Consider the following 14,765-nt stretch of genomic DNA (forward strand, 5'->3'; position numbering starts at 1 on the left):
AGCTTTTATACGTTTCTAAGGACCATTTGTGCCCCTTCTCATCCCTTTGTACCCCCCTGCATTTATTTCCTCCTCCTTCTCCCCGCAGGTGGCCAAGAGGGTGGGCAGGGTCCTGTACATGGCGGGCTTCCCCATGGCCTTCCCACTGCAACCGCCCGGCCTGCGGCCCCCGGAGCGGGACCTGCCCCCAGCCGCGGAGCTGCGGCCGTCGTCCACGGGCAGCGTGGCCTCCCCGTTCAGCGGCCTCCCCTCCGCCAGCCGCGTGTCCCCGAAGCAGGAGAACGGGGCCCCCGGCGTCCTGGCCGCGCTCAGCGACACCACGAAGCCCCCATCCTAACTGCAGGGGCGGCTCCTGGTGGCCTGGACTGAGGTCATTGAGCGAAGTGAAGGTAAAGAGCACGGTGAGGCCAGGAGAGCCTCCCTCAGCTGTGTGAGACACAGGGGTGAGGAAGGGAGGGGGGTCATTACATTGGATGCATTTGCTTTTTGGTTGGGGTGGAGAAAACCCAACAGAGACTAAAAAGAGAAGGAACGAAACAATCCAAAGATGTCCCGAGACAACGCAAGTGAAGGGAGAGTGATTCTAGAGGCTGCAGCAGCGCTCCCGTTCCCTTTCACCCCCCTTCTCGCTCCCCAGAGCCGTGGGACAGGGAATGAACACTTTGCCTTCAAAGAACCACGGCTTTCAGGAACTTCTGGGGTGGCTCCAAACAGGGAAGGGAAGAGGCGACTGCTGCTCCCAATGGTACTCAGCATCCCTGAGCAGGAAACCCCATCACCAGAACTGAAAGCACCCACCTTCCCAGCTGGCTCCTCCTCCCTGGAAACTGGACTCAGTTCCTCATTCAGGTGTCTATGCATCTCTAGCAACTTTGAACCAATACCAAAGACAGCCAAAAACAAAGACAAAGAAGAACTAAAAGGCAAGTTCGGGTCCATGTTTACTTCGGAGTGGATGGTACGGCACAGCCCGGGGGCTGCCCCCCCTCCTGGCACACGGAGAACAGGCTCTGCCCATGCTCCAGCCCTGCAGAGCCGCTTGGTTTTGCCCATTCGATGCTTTGTAAAGAGAAGACCCAGCGATGTGCTCTGGTGGGCTGCAGGGGCACCCCGGCCTCCCTCACGTGTACAACAGCCTCATTTCTGCATTGGGGTGGGGGTTTCTTTTGTTCTGGGGTTGTTTTGGTTCTCGTTTCAAGCCTTGTTACAGAGGTGGATGCAGCTGCACATTCTGGCCTGCTGTGGACCATGAGACAGGTACCTGTGCATTCCCAGAGCAGGGGAGGGATGCTGGCGGGGGGGGGGTCAGGTTAAAACCAATGGGTTAGAAGGAGTTTTTACTACTGTGAATGCGATGGTAACTCCTGGGGGTGCCCTCCTGTGACTTGTACAGTTGTGAACAACAATCACATGTGGTACTTTGCTCCCCCTGCCCTTTTCTGTTTCAAGGTTGCACGTGCTGCCGTCCTTTTGTTACCAAACTTTGCTTGGTGGTACATTAGCTTCTTTCTATTGTAAAACCCAACCAGCCATTGCCCATCACATCACCATACAAACGCTGCCCAGCAATCAGTTTAAATAAAAAAGGAGAAACACTTAATTTCCAACCGGTACCCGAGCAACTTGGATGTGGTTCTTTACCCGAGAATCTCCTCTCTTTCACTGCGTGTTACCCTGCTGCTGGTGTTAACTCGCTGTGGGTTGGGGCTGCTGCATTTCTGGCCTAAAAGCCAGCCTGAGGCTTGGTTCTTCAGCTTGCCACTAAGAGGGAGGAGGAACAACAACTCCTTTCTCTTTGGGACTAGAAGGTAAGTTACAAACCATTTTCTTATCATTAGGGCCTCATCTTTGCAGTCAGCTCCCCTGTGACAGAGCCTTTACCAGCCATAGGGAACCTCAGGCTTGAGCACTCCAGAGCTGCTAATGAAGCAGCAGATGCTTTGTTCCTCTCAAAGTGGGCTATAAATGATAATAACAATGACAATAATGATGAGGAGCGTAATAAAAACACAGCTTACCCATTTCTGAGGTTACTTCCTCCCATTTAAAGGACCGAGGGCATCTGGGTGCGTGGCTGCTGATCCCTGTAACTGCACTTGGGAAAAGCAGCCCTCTCCAGCCCTATTCCTGCTGCTAAGCTCCAAAACACACCACGTGAAGCAAGCAGCCCACCCCACTGCAGCAGTGTTAGCTGTGCAGTAATGATGTCTGGAAGCAGGAGAGGAGCAGCACTCAGTGTACAACAGCTGTGAGCGAACAGTGGTCTCTACAGAGAAGCTGTTTCGGTTGCCCTTACCCACCCTGAGCTACACAATGGCCTCCCACAAGCACCACTCCAACAGGAAGACACAGCAGGAGCTGCATCTAGAAGCTTCCCGGGTGATGCAGTGATTTGATGCCCAAGGCACCTGCAGTCAATCACTGCTGATGGCAGGACCAGGACAAACGTGTTCAGCAGCAGCTGGAACTGGCTCCAGAAGGCTGTTTTAGGTCACCAACAGTAGGTCTGGTACAAAGCAGAGGCTCAGGTTTGGTCCTTGGTTGTGCTAAGCAAGTCCAACACCCATCAGAAAATGAAAGCATGGTTCCTATGGTGTTAGTTCTGCCTCTTCCTCCCCCTTCCTGCCTGCACAACCTCCCATCTCTGCACTCCCCTCTATCTTAAGACCCTCAGACAAAAGAACTTGTACTTCCCTTGGCTCCCGCTCCAGGAGCTGAAACTGAGCCCTGTGCTACTGAAAGCAGCAGCTTTTAATGAGGGCTGTTTATTACCGGTGCTGAGCAGTTTCACTGGCCTGGATGCGAGCACGATTCCACTGTTACCGAACCAGAACGGGTGGGAAACAGCTTTAAAGTCCGAGCAGCGCCTCTGCTGCGTCACTGCCGAGTCCTTGGCGGCACCCAGGGCTGCTCTCCCAGCTCTTACCATGGCTCCAGGACCCGGCTGTGGGTGCCGCAGGATGGGTGCTGTGGTACCAGCAGCTCGGAGGGGGCTCAGTCATCATCAGAGAAGGCCAAGTCCTCCACAACGTCCTCGTCTCCCTGCGCCAGCAGCTCGAGGTCGGCTCGGGACATCCCACCCGTGCGGCTCCTCGGCTGGGATCCCTGCGGAACGCGGGCGCCTTCCCGGCCTTCCTCTGCTGGGGAAGGAGAGGGAGGACTCAGTCCTGCTGCACTGGGAACAAGGCAGCTCGCTGCTAATTAATCCCAGCCCCTCATTAACGTACTGGTGCTGCTGCAGCTCTCAGAGAGCAGGAGGAGAGCTCTGCAGGGAGCGATGCGAGACCCGAATAACTGCTACGCCTGAGGCAGAGACACAACGTAAGATCCAAGGGGAACTTGAGTGCTTCCAAACCTTCATCCCTCATGGCTCAGGTCAGCCTTCCTCGCTAGAGATGCCAGGCTGGGAATGAAGGGCTGCAGGAAAGGAGCCTCCCAATGTAAAACTAACCCCATGCTCCCTCCTTTCTGAAATGATGCTTTAACAGCGGGGCGCACAAGTGAGAACTGGTTTCTGGGAACAGTCCCCATTCCCAGTGCCCTTCCCTCTCATTCCACTGGGAGCACGTGCAGAGCTGTCCCCTCAGGCACTGGCCTGCTGGAGGCGGGGAAGCTGTCATGGACACCAGCTCCTCACTGCCTGACCAGGCTGCATGTGTGAGTGAACAGCACAACAGAAACCCTCAGCACACACAGCTTGAGACTTGGGAAGGGCGGATCTGCCCCATCCCAGCCCGGTGCATGGCTGGAAAAGTGCCATAGGCCGGGAGCACCTGGGCTGGAACATCACTGCAGCTACACCGGGTATCCAGGAGCAAGGAGACCCAGGAACTGGCTCTAAAGCTGCATTAGGGCTGGAGGAAGGGAGGCTCAGAGTTCCTGCTCCCCCCAAGCACCATTCCTTGGTGCTTTTCCTCCTGAATACTCCAAAAAGGCAGCGAGGGAAAACTTTCCCCCTTGCTCCTTCACAGCACTGTCAGAACATGCATCAAACACCCATCTATTCTGGGTGCCGAGGCTTGGGCGTGCGTGCCAAGCCACAGCCATCTGCCATGCTAAATCAGGCACGCTGTGCTCTCGCTTGGCCTCTTTCCCCCTTCCTGCTCCCCAAACTAGTACGGAAAGGCAGCACAGAGCAGCTTTTGTGGCTGTTCCTGCACCCCGTGGCATGTGAGGAGCAGACCCTGCTGCTCCGACACAAAGGGCGAAGGAAGTGGCACACAATGAGCACCCTTGGCAGGCCCAGTTTCTGTCTGCAGCTTAGCGCAGGGACTTGGCAGACAGGGGCGAGCCTGAGCTGCTCTGCTGGGTGCTGAGCAGGCTTTCGGCTGCCTGTGGTGCTGTGCAAGGGCTGGAAGGGGAGGATGCTCTCTCAGCTGCACCAAAGCCTGGTTTAGCATCCACACGGCGCTGGTGACGCAGCCGGTGGCTTCCTCGGTACCTATTTAGCTGGTTCTGGCCTGCAAGAAGCGTGGAGCTGGAAACCTCCTACCTTGATGCCCACTGCTCTGACGGGCAGAAGTGATCAGGATCAGTCAGAGGAAAACATTTACTTAAGCTGAAAAGAGCGGAGACCGAGATGGGGTCTGAGGACCCCCGGGTGCAGCAGGACTTGGGCAAGGTCTCCCACCAGTCCCATGCTGGGAGGAGCGGCTGAGAAGCAGCAACCAAAGGGTCACCCATAGCCCAGGCCCTGCTCGGGTGAGGAGTGCAGAGCACCCTCCACCCCTGTGGCTGCATAACCCGCAGAGAGCCTTGGAGCAAGGCCCTGTGCCCTGCTGGGGTGGGGGGGCTGAACTTCTTTGAGCCTCTCTGCAGGAGAGGAGACCAAAGGCACTGGTGGGTTGGTGGAGCCAGGCCTGCAAAGACCTTAACCCTGCTGCTGTCAGCATCAGCTCAGCTCTGCCTGTCCAGGCTGTGTGTGTCTGTGTGTAAGAGTCCCTCCTGACACCCTGCAGCTCAGAACACAAGAGATGGTTCCTTTGTAGAGGAGCCCCCAAGTGCAGAAGAGCCCCTTCCCCATTGCCCAACTGCTCTACTCACCATCCGAGCCACTGTCATCTTCCAGTTCCTCCTCGTCCTCCTCGATTTCATACCTTCCTTCTTCATCATCATCATCCTCACCATACTCCTCGCTGCTCGCTTCTGAACTGTCATCTGAGGCCTGCTTGGCTTTGCCTTTACCTGCAAGTGATGCGAATGGCGAGATGAGGAGCAGCACACGAGCACACACACAGGCAGCAGACATCGAGTACGTGTGCTCTACCATCCCCACACTCATCCTCAGGAGTACAGTCAGACTAAAGGGGAAACAGACCCTATCTATTCAGTAGCATTGCACTAAGGCCCAGAGAAGGATGTGTTCCATGTGCTAGAAGCCAGAACCCAGTCGGAGACATCACCTCAGAAGCACCTGGCAGGGTTTTACTGCTAAAGCCCAGGAGTTGCTGCTGTTAGGGAAGCACCACTGGTGCAGCACTCAAGCCCGCCCTGCCCAGAGAGATGTGAAAGCTGGGAGAGCAGGGCAGAAGAGCACAAGGAGAAGAAATGGGCTCCTGAATAGACATGGGAAAGAAGGAGGAGAAAGTCACAAAGCTGAGACCACAGAGGCCTGGTTCCACTGAGAAACGGTGCTGCATATCCCCACCTTCACAGTTACATGGAACTGAACACAGGGGTCTGGTCCAGGGCATCGCTGTCAACCTCTCTTAGCTTTATTCCCTCTGCTAGTGAGACCAAAAAGGCCTAGGAACAGATATTGCTGCAAATTCCCTCTGGAGATGGACAGCCAGGGCCAAGGGAGCCTTGGGAGGAATCCCCTGCCCCTGCGCCCCTGGAACCAGACTGCTTTTACCCCTGTCGAGCTCACTGCAGTGGAGAAGGGCAGAATACAAACAGAGGGAAGCAGAAGAACCAACTGCTCCTTGCCTTCTCCCTGCGCTAGGCCCAGCTCAGTGCTGCAGGCTGCCTCCCTTGCTTCCAAAGCTGCTGAGGAAGCTGTTTCTTCACCCCTCCTGCTTGCCAGTTGTCCGTACATCTGTCTCACACTGTGACTCTTGGGCCCCACCATGGCATCTGTTTTTTGCCCCAGCCTCCCTCCTCAGCAGCTGACCTATGTTACTCACTGAACTGGATACAGAGCCATCAATACGGTGGCTGCAGCATTCCCAGCTCCCCATCCTCACCCATCCATCAGCTCTGGCAGGATGCAGCCTCCCTGCCACTGCGCCTGCCGAGGGACCAGAAGCTCCATGTCATGGAGGGAGGAAACGTGCATCCATGCGGAGATGGATTGCAGAGCACATCACTGCACCACATCACCTTGATGGGCACGCGGGCAGCTCAGGCAACACCAAGGGGCACCTTCTCATCCATCAAACAGCACCAACAGGTTCAGCTACAGCTCATCTGAGAGTAACCAGAGGAGGCCAGATGTGGGCAGGGATTGGGTTTGGGGCCCTTTGTGCATCTCCCCTTTCCCTCCTCACTCTGCCCCTGTATCCTCAAGCTGCCAGCACACAGCAGGGATTTCACCACTATAAGAAGGGCCATGCTTATTCTGCTTAGGAAATGACAGTGTCTGACCTCTCCTTCCACAGCCCTGGCATTAAATTGCTGTAATATAATTACATGAGGGATAAATGAAGCAAGCTGCTCAAGTTCATTAGAGGCACAGCAACACCTAATGTGGACACAGCACTCATTACAGCCGGGCACAGAGAGATGCTGCAGCCACGCTCCCTCCTCGCCTTTAAGTGCCTCATGATGAGGCAGCCCAGCACCTCATTCTGAGCCATCAATAACCTCCAGGAGCCTTTCCTCGCAGGGATCTGTCGGCTGGTAAATGAGAGGAATGCACGAGCTTCCCCATCCCCATTAGTGACACAGCGATGGATCAAACCCACGCTCTGTCCTCCCCATCTCCCGGCTCGTTGTGCCCTCGCCCGAGATGTGCAGACTTGACCCTGCCCTGGGAGAATCCACAGCCACAGTGTTATGCCCTCACTGATTCTCCCCATAGGAACCCATCCGAATCCGTTCCCATCCCATCCCACAGTGTCTCCTATTCTTTGGGAAATCTGCTCTATCCCCTATTCAGCTCCAGGGCAGTGCCAGCGGCCCCTCTTTGCCTGCTCCAGGGATGCTGTTCCCAGAGGATGCTGCTGCTCTGGGAAGAAGAGAGGGGCTGGTGGTCCCATGTGGGAGCAGCACCCTGGAACCAAGGGGTACGTAAGCTGCAAACACCACCGTACCAGTGACCATTCCCTGCTGCAGTGCTGGGGTGGGATGCATTACATCTCCTTTCCCTGCTAAAGCATGGATGAGGATGGTAGACGCAGGGGTGGACAAGGGGGGAAATGCTCAGAACAGAAGGGAAGGTAATGCCCAAGTGCACCAGTGCTGCTGGAAAACAGCAGGATCATCATCTACTTGCTGATGATCCCAGGAATGAATGATGGCAAACCGTGAGAATAGGGAGCCTCCCTGCTTGGGATTGGAAAGACCTCGTCAGAAGCCTGCTCTGCTGTGAGAAAAGGTCTTTGAGGTACAGGTTAGTCAATGAGCAAGATGTTTTGGCTGGCAATGGTTAACCCAAGGACTGCAGCTGCCCTCCAGACCTCTCTTCCATAGGCATCAGGGACAGTGTGAACCCAAAGCAACACTGCACTGATACAATACTTCACATAACTAAGAAGAAAAGGTGAGGGGGGCTTTGAACAGCAGCTGAGTAACAGCAAAGGGAGGATTTCCCTGCTTGCAGCAGGCAGTTCCCCACTCTTGGGAATCTGGTCTGGATGTGGCAGGCCAAAACAACTACATCCTAACACAGGCAACTCCGCCGAGCCCAATGCTGTGGCTGGGGAGAGACGGGAGCCATTCTCACTGTGCCTCCGCACCCGGCATCCCACCAGAGAGCCGGGATGATGCTGCACCAGCAGCAGGGTCTGAAATCCAGGCTTTTATGTAGTAACCATCAGCGGGAAGAGAATTTTCCAGACCACGGAACCATCCTCACGGATTTAACCCATGCGGCTGCCCAAGAGGATGAGTTACAGCAACAACCAATGCAAGTACCTAGCAAGGACTTCCCTAGCAGGGAATTCCTTCTTTTCCAGTGGTGCCTCCTGCTCTCCTTCTTTCCAGGATCCTGGAGCTGGCTCTTTCCAGTGAGAACTCTGAACAGCTTTGGGTGCTGCTGCTACTGAGGAGAGCGTGGACACCTCTGGGTATGGCTGACCTTCTGTTCTTTCCCACATCAACCTTGGCATTCCCAAACCATGCCCCTGCTTCCATTCCTAGAGCAGAGAGGGCATAGCCCACCAGCTCCACCTCTTCCTGCCCACGTCTGGAAGTAGTAGTGTGTCAGAAGGGCTGCCCAAATCCCCATGACACATCAGTGTCACAGATACTTTCATAGCACCGACCCGTCTTGGAACAGGTCTCTCCCTGTCAAGGAGGTCAGCATCACTGGGCAGTCTCAGCTATATTCCTTGGTTTACAGCTATATTCCTTTCAGCAGCAAACTGAAGCATTGGCTTCTCTGACTTCCATCTGCAGCCAGCCCTGACAGTTACTGAATGCAGAGCAGGGCTGAGAACATCTCACACCCCACACAGAGCAAGAACAAGAGCTCATTGTATGCATCTCCCAAGACACCGGCTCTTTTCCCAGTCTCCCTGTTCCCTATCCCTTTCCCACTGTGGAGTCACACCACAGCCTGGAGGGGGCTTCACCCTATGCTATGGTGCAGAGCCAGTGCTGTCTCCACCAAGTGCCTCAGGACGCATGAGCACAGTTGCTCCTTGAGATGGAAGCTGCCTTCAGGGCCTGCTCTCTCCCTCCAGAAAGCACCCTGCTGGGAGCAAAGGCTGTGGAGAGGCAGCTGACCCAGGAATGTTGGATACCAAGGGCAGCAGGGAGTAGGTACCACAGCTCTGGGACGCACACATGGATCAGGGATGCCCTTCGGCATCACATGGAACTCAGTCCTCACTTGCACTCTCTTCACAATATATGTCAGGCCCTTAAAGCTGCCAAAGAACCTCATGGACAGGTAGCACAAGCACATGTAGGGGGTGTATATTCATCACAGACATGCCCCATTAGGATCCCAATGGGTATTTGGAAGCCCATCAGTCCAAGAAACCTCTCAAGTGTACATAAAGTCAGTTCCTGAGAGGCACAGGAAGAGATCCTGGTTTTCCCTGGATCACAGCATCCTGCCTCCTCAGCTGCAGTTATCACTGCCCTTATAGAAGCCAGTGATTCTTCTAAGGCACTGACTCATACAGCAGGCAGGACAACCCCAGATCTGAAGGATCTATCTCAGCTACTCATTTTGATGCCACACTGATCTCTCAGTCATGTGCTCACTTCTGCTCTCCCCCTGTTCTTTGCTGGGTCACCCACCTCCAACCTCGAGCTATCAAACAAGAGCTTTCCAACCTTCTCCTCCTCCTGTGAGGGAGACACGGGTTCTGTGTTAAGCCTCGAGGTTTATCCTCAAGCCTTACAATGGGCACACAGACTTTATCCATAGGTTAAATCTCCAGAGAGGAAAACTCGGTGTTCCTCCAAGTCACGCTATTGTATGTACCTGTGGTGGCCCAAACACCCCACATCACAAACAGAACACCCAAGTTTGGCCTCAAATCACATCAACTTCTCAGGCAGGTTCCACAATTTACTGTGGCCCTCTCGTGGTCACAGCCAGAGAGTGACATCACTCCATTCTCCCTATAGACCCCTTCTTGGCTTGTCAAGAACACTTGCAACATCAGTCACTATCGCACACATAAATCAGAAGTGCATGGGAAGAGAGAATAACCATTCTTCCATCAAAGAGCCTTGTTCTGGTAGCCAGGCTCTTTGATAGCTCTTGTTTGCACTGATGTAGACAGCAAAGTCTGCTAGAACAGTCTTATTCCTCTTTCCTAGGTGAGGAAACAAAACATGGATTTCTCCACTCACTTTTATGTTCTCCAAGGTGAAACTCCAGCCCAGAACCTGGACAAGAAGGAGAACTCACTCTTTGGGAATTAGGATATGAACCTACGGCTGCTAATTTGAAGCCTTTGAAAGCAGGGTCTGTGTTCAGCCACACATCCCCCAGTTCTTGGGCTGTGATGCTGAAGTCAGTGTCTGTGATAAGGAGAAACTACGGGTCACATATAGAAAAGGTTACTGTAGGAAATAAGGCTTTAAAAAGAGCTGGATTGATAAAGTAGAGCTAAAGAAGGGTAAAAACCTCCCAACCACCTCCTGTCACTTTAAAATGCCTCCAAAAGGCATCATCATCCTGTGCTCTCTCCTTACCAGAGCATCTTTTGAACCAAGCACGGCCAGCATGCACCCCATTAGGGCAAGACCATATTGACTCACACCATAGAGAATTCTGCACAAGGAGAACGCATGCCCAGCCCCAGCCCCATACCTTTTATAGGGAATCCAGCATTCTCCTCATCAGAGTCACTGTCCAGCTCAAAGAGGTCCTTGAATTCCTTCTTATCTTCCTCCTTGCTTTCATTTTGCTTCTTACGTTTGATTTCTGGGAAGTTCAAGTCTTCAAGCTGGAAAAACCCAAAACCACCAGTAAGAACAACCTTAATTTGTACTTTTAAGCCTAAATCACTGAGCTTAGACACAGGAACTTGGCCAAGAACAGTTGGGTCTGCCTGCTGCCAACAAGGAGAGCCACAGCTTTGTGAGTCTGTTACAAAAGTGACTGATACATGCAAAGCACCACTGCTCTATTGATCTTTACCTAATAAACTACTTTTGCTAATGGGCCATCTACTGCTGCACGGGTAAAAATGATATAGATGTATCTATAGCAATGGATCCAGCTGTCCTAGATCTCTGGACTCAAAGCCACGCAGCCATGCGAGCTTGGGCAGCCAAGCACAATGAAGCCAGATTGTGCTGGTCACCTCCAACCCCACAAGCTCTGACAGCTAAGCAGTTACATGCCAAGGTGCTGAAGACATCTACACCATGGCTACCCCTTATGGAGATCAATGGGCCAAGAGCCTTGCTGCTGCAGCAAGGCCAATATCAATGCCATTAAGTACTTGCAATTGACACCACCTCAGTGCTCTTTACACCTCTCCGGAGGGGGATTAGGAGGAGGATTTACTTGCAAGGGCTCAGGCCAGCAGGGCAAAGATAATCAGAATGCAAATTGAATCCCAAGTGCTCCGTGAGCATCAGCTGCCCTGCCCGTGCCTGGCTGCACACCTCCTGGGAAGCACTCAGGCATTAGCACACATTAGCTTGCTTGGAAACACTCACCCTGTGAGTAATAACTCATTTGTTCTCTTCCCACCCATCAGACCACCCCTCAACACGCTCCACATGCACTCCAACCCTCCCGTGAGCTTCCCCCCCCCGGCAGGAATAGCCCACAAAGCGGTCTCTCAGCAGAGAGGAAGAAAGACAGAAGAGGGATAGAGGGAAGAGACAACGGGAGCCAGGAGATGCTCATTGCTCCTGCAGCCAATTGCAGCGATTTCTCCCAGCCCGTTTCACAGTGATGGTCCCCAGCTGGGCAATATTGATTGTGGGAGCTGAGCACTTACAAGCAATAACCTGCAGCACCAGGATGGAAAGTCAGAGGCTGGCCAGGGAAGGGGAAAAGGGAGCGAATCCCCAACCAATATTTGCTCTTTTCCACTCTGAGATGCCTTTCCATCCCCTGCCCCCCCCCCCCCCCCAGAGACCTGTGTGCTGGGGAGGTGCACGAAGAGAGCAGCTTGTTCCAAACAAGTCTGTGCATGCCAGAGGAGAGACCTGGGAAGCTAAATGCAGCAAGAGCAATCCAGAGTCACTGCCAAACGGCTGCCTTCAGCTGACCTAAGCTGTACCCATCCACTTCCCTAAGGTGGTTTATATAGCTCCAGCAAGCTCCATCATGGAGCGAGGGACCTTCTAGGGTGAAAACGTTTTCCTTAGCCCCTACCAGTTCTAATGGACCGGACAGGTTCGTGCTGCTCTCCTCTCATTTGCTCTGCCAGGTAACTTGAAGTATCCCAGTCACAGGCAGCACCTTTGGGCCCTCTTCTGTGCCCAGAGCCACGCTACCTGCAGAGCCCTGGCAGCTATCACTCTACAGCAGTTAAAGAGGCCAGCTCTGCCTAAGCAGGAAACAGTTGAGCTTAAAAGCATCACAAACAGAAGCAGAAACCCAGTTCTGATAACAAACAACTGCTGCACCAACTGCCCACGTCCCTCTTGGCTGGGCCTGTTCTCCAGGACCCCGGTCATTCCCAGCGGCAGTAAATGATACACACAAATCATGCAAGGTCTCAACCTCCCTCCTCACGCATCCTGAGCAGGGAGCAGAGGCTGTTCGTTGGGACTCCCCTGTATTTTCATACTGCCTATGAAAAGTCCCCATTTCCAAAGCAGCTCACAGTTCGGGATGCCATCAGGACTGCTGGAACTCAACCTGAGCACATTAAAAAGGACCTGGTGTTGAATCGTGCTGAGTTGTGCCACCTCCAACTTCCTGAGACTCCACAGAAGTGCCTTCGAGATGGGCACCTCAAAATAAAGGCACCAGAAAACCCTTCTAGCAATAGGGATCATAAAGCACAGGAATGAGACTCGTACTGAGCCCAGCTCACAGATACAGCTGCTGCTCATCCCCCTGTAGCACTAATCAGGTAATTTGGGGGCCAGCCTTTTAATCCCCAGCTGAAGGGTTACCATCTACTCAGTCTCATGAAGCTGAGTAGCCTATATCCCATTAAAAACCATTGGGAAAAGCAAATGGAATGGGCAGGCAGGGTCAGTGCTGTTACAGAAGCCAAGCTGCAGCTCCCAGCAGCTCAGAGCCAGGCCTATTTTTGCTGTTATTACTTTTTCTTCCCCCCGAATGGCTGCTAATGGGACATGGATTTTCCCAGCCCTAATGGGCCTCATGGTGTTCACTCTCCTGCTGGGGCTCACAATGCTGCATCATTAAGCTAGCAGTCCCCACCGAGAGAGACAACAGCCCCATTCACCAAGCAGAGATGCCAGGCAGCCACAGGCCTTGCACAGCCTGTCTCTCTGCAGTTGATCTGCTCAACCCCCTTTCTCCATGAGAAACCAAGGCCCTGTCACTGCCCTTCAGGCTTTTGGTTTCAGACGTCACCCTCTAGAGCTTTGCTATATGAAAGCAAAGACCCTTAAGGGGAGATCAGCACCTCAGCTGGTCCCGGACACCCCAAGGAGCTGCAGTTCCCCATCACTTCTTGCTGTTTCTTAGTCATGTGTGTTGCCCCCCCAGTTTCCCTTCTGCAAAGGCCACATTCTGCTGGCTTTGCACAGAAAACCAGAGTGCTTTTTGTTCCCTCTATGGCTGCTGCAGGGAAGTTCAGCCTTATCTCCGCTGGTACACAATCCTCAGCGTTTCCAGGCTGTCCCAGGTGTTCTCCTTCTCCCAGAGCCAATCATCCTCATGGCCCATTGATTATTTTAACTGTTCCCCACCATACACTGGAGGCACCAATTACATCTATTTCCTGCTCCCTGGCCAAGAGCTTGGCTCAGCCACTTGCATTGCATTAGCATCCAGACAGCCTTCCTTTAGACTCCTAAAGTAGGCAAGCTCCCACCCCCAGCATCCCGGAGCACAGTGCCATGAGGAGCCTTCCCCTGGGCAGGAGATGTGGGAAACAGCCCATGTCCAGACAGCAACTCCCACCTCACAGCCTCACAGTGGGGAGATAAGAAAACACAGAACTCATGTCTGATATTCCCTTGGCATCTTCCCCTCCCTGCTTTCCTGCAGTTAGGATCTAGCACAGCAATAGCATTCTGCAGAGCTGGAAAAAGAGCTAAAGCCCTCCACAAGTTTAACCCAGTCTGTTTTACTAGCAAGAAAGCAAGACATGATGCAAACTGCCCAAAGCAATGTGAGAAGGCCCATGACTGCACACACAGAACAGGAACTCTGGGTACCACAGTCTAAACTTCACATGCTTGTTCCCAAAGTACCATCCACTGGGGCTATTGCCCCTATTGCTCAGACAATATCAAATCTGCCACCCAACCTACCCCTGCCAGTGCACACTGTTGTTCTATCACTACTGTCTTCAGCTTCCTAGCCTTGAATTACAAAGGCTGCTGTACCAATGGCTCTTGAACTGCATTAGCTTAAACACAGAGGGAAATTTACCCTAGTGCTACTTCTTTCTGTCCCACCTATCCTCTGTTAACCGGGGCGAATGAACAGGCTGCATGCAGGGGACACTCCTAGAGATCCCAGCAAGACAAATCCACTGGGAGCTGAAGGCACCAGCTAGGCTGCTGTCCAGCCACACTCATGCTGTGTCTAACAACGCCCAGCCTATGCACTCAGGCAGCTCAAGCCCATTTCAGCTCTCACCAGTGGAGCTGAGTTTGATGAGCCACAATCCAGCTGCCAGGAATGGCTCTTTTGTCTTCCCATAGCACAGATGATGTTCAGTAAGTTGGGTATTCCATCCTTACCCTTTCTTTGCCACTGATTTCCAGTTGTATCTCCTTCTCTCTCAGCTTCTTCCACTGAGTATAATACTTGGTCAGAGGTGTCCCCTCCTCTTTGACTTGCTTCTCCCATTGTTCCTGGGGAAAGAAGGAGGCAAATATAAGGAAGGTTTTCAAAGCAGTTTTCCAATATATTTGGTGGCAAATGCAGGGATTCAAGAGCAGACGACAAGATCCTTTCCCAAACCACATATTCCCAGTTTCAGGATAGGAAACTGGCAACCATGACTAAGAATGGCAATAAGGACCAA

At 53.2% G+C, this 14,765-nt stretch overlaps 2 protein-coding genes across 3 annotated transcripts in view; one reads left to right on the forward strand and one right to left on the reverse strand.

Annotated features, from left to right (window-relative positions):
- SAMD11 (sterile alpha motif domain containing 11) overlaps positions 1-1,613 on the forward strand; it is a 109,306-nt gene extending 107,693 nt beyond the window's left edge. Inside the window, exon 15 of the mRNA XM_065696615.1 lies at positions 89-1,613. Coding sequence (XP_065552687.1) covers positions 89-337 — 249 coding nt within the window. The 3' untranslated portion in view covers positions 338-1,613. The remainder of the gene's footprint in view (positions 1-88) is intronic.
- The window catches only part of NOC2L (NOC2 like nucleolar associated transcriptional repressor), a 45,928-nt gene continuing 32,722 nt past the window's right edge, over positions 1,560-14,765 (reverse strand). The window contains exons 16-19 of one of the 2 annotated variants that reach the window (XM_065696617.1): positions 14,479-14,592; positions 10,436-10,571; positions 5,044-5,184; positions 1,560-3,137 (exon numbers count right to left, since the gene is read on the reverse strand). In XM_065696617.1, the coding sequence (XP_065552689.1) occupies positions 2,995-3,137; positions 5,044-5,184; positions 10,436-10,571; positions 14,479-14,592 (534 nt within the window). In that variant the 3' untranslated portion in view covers positions 1,560-2,994. Of the gene's footprint in view, positions 3,141-5,043; positions 5,185-10,435; positions 10,572-14,478; positions 14,593-14,765 lie in introns of both variants that reach the window. The other variant, XM_065696616.1, reaches the window with a different exon arrangement.

The sequence above is a fragment of the Lathamus discolor genome, chromosome 16 (genome assembly GCF_037157495.1).
Source record: "Lathamus discolor isolate bLatDis1 chromosome 16, bLatDis1.hap1, whole genome shotgun sequence".
NCBI lineage: Eukaryota > Metazoa > Chordata > Aves > Psittaciformes > Psittacidae > Lathamus > Lathamus discolor.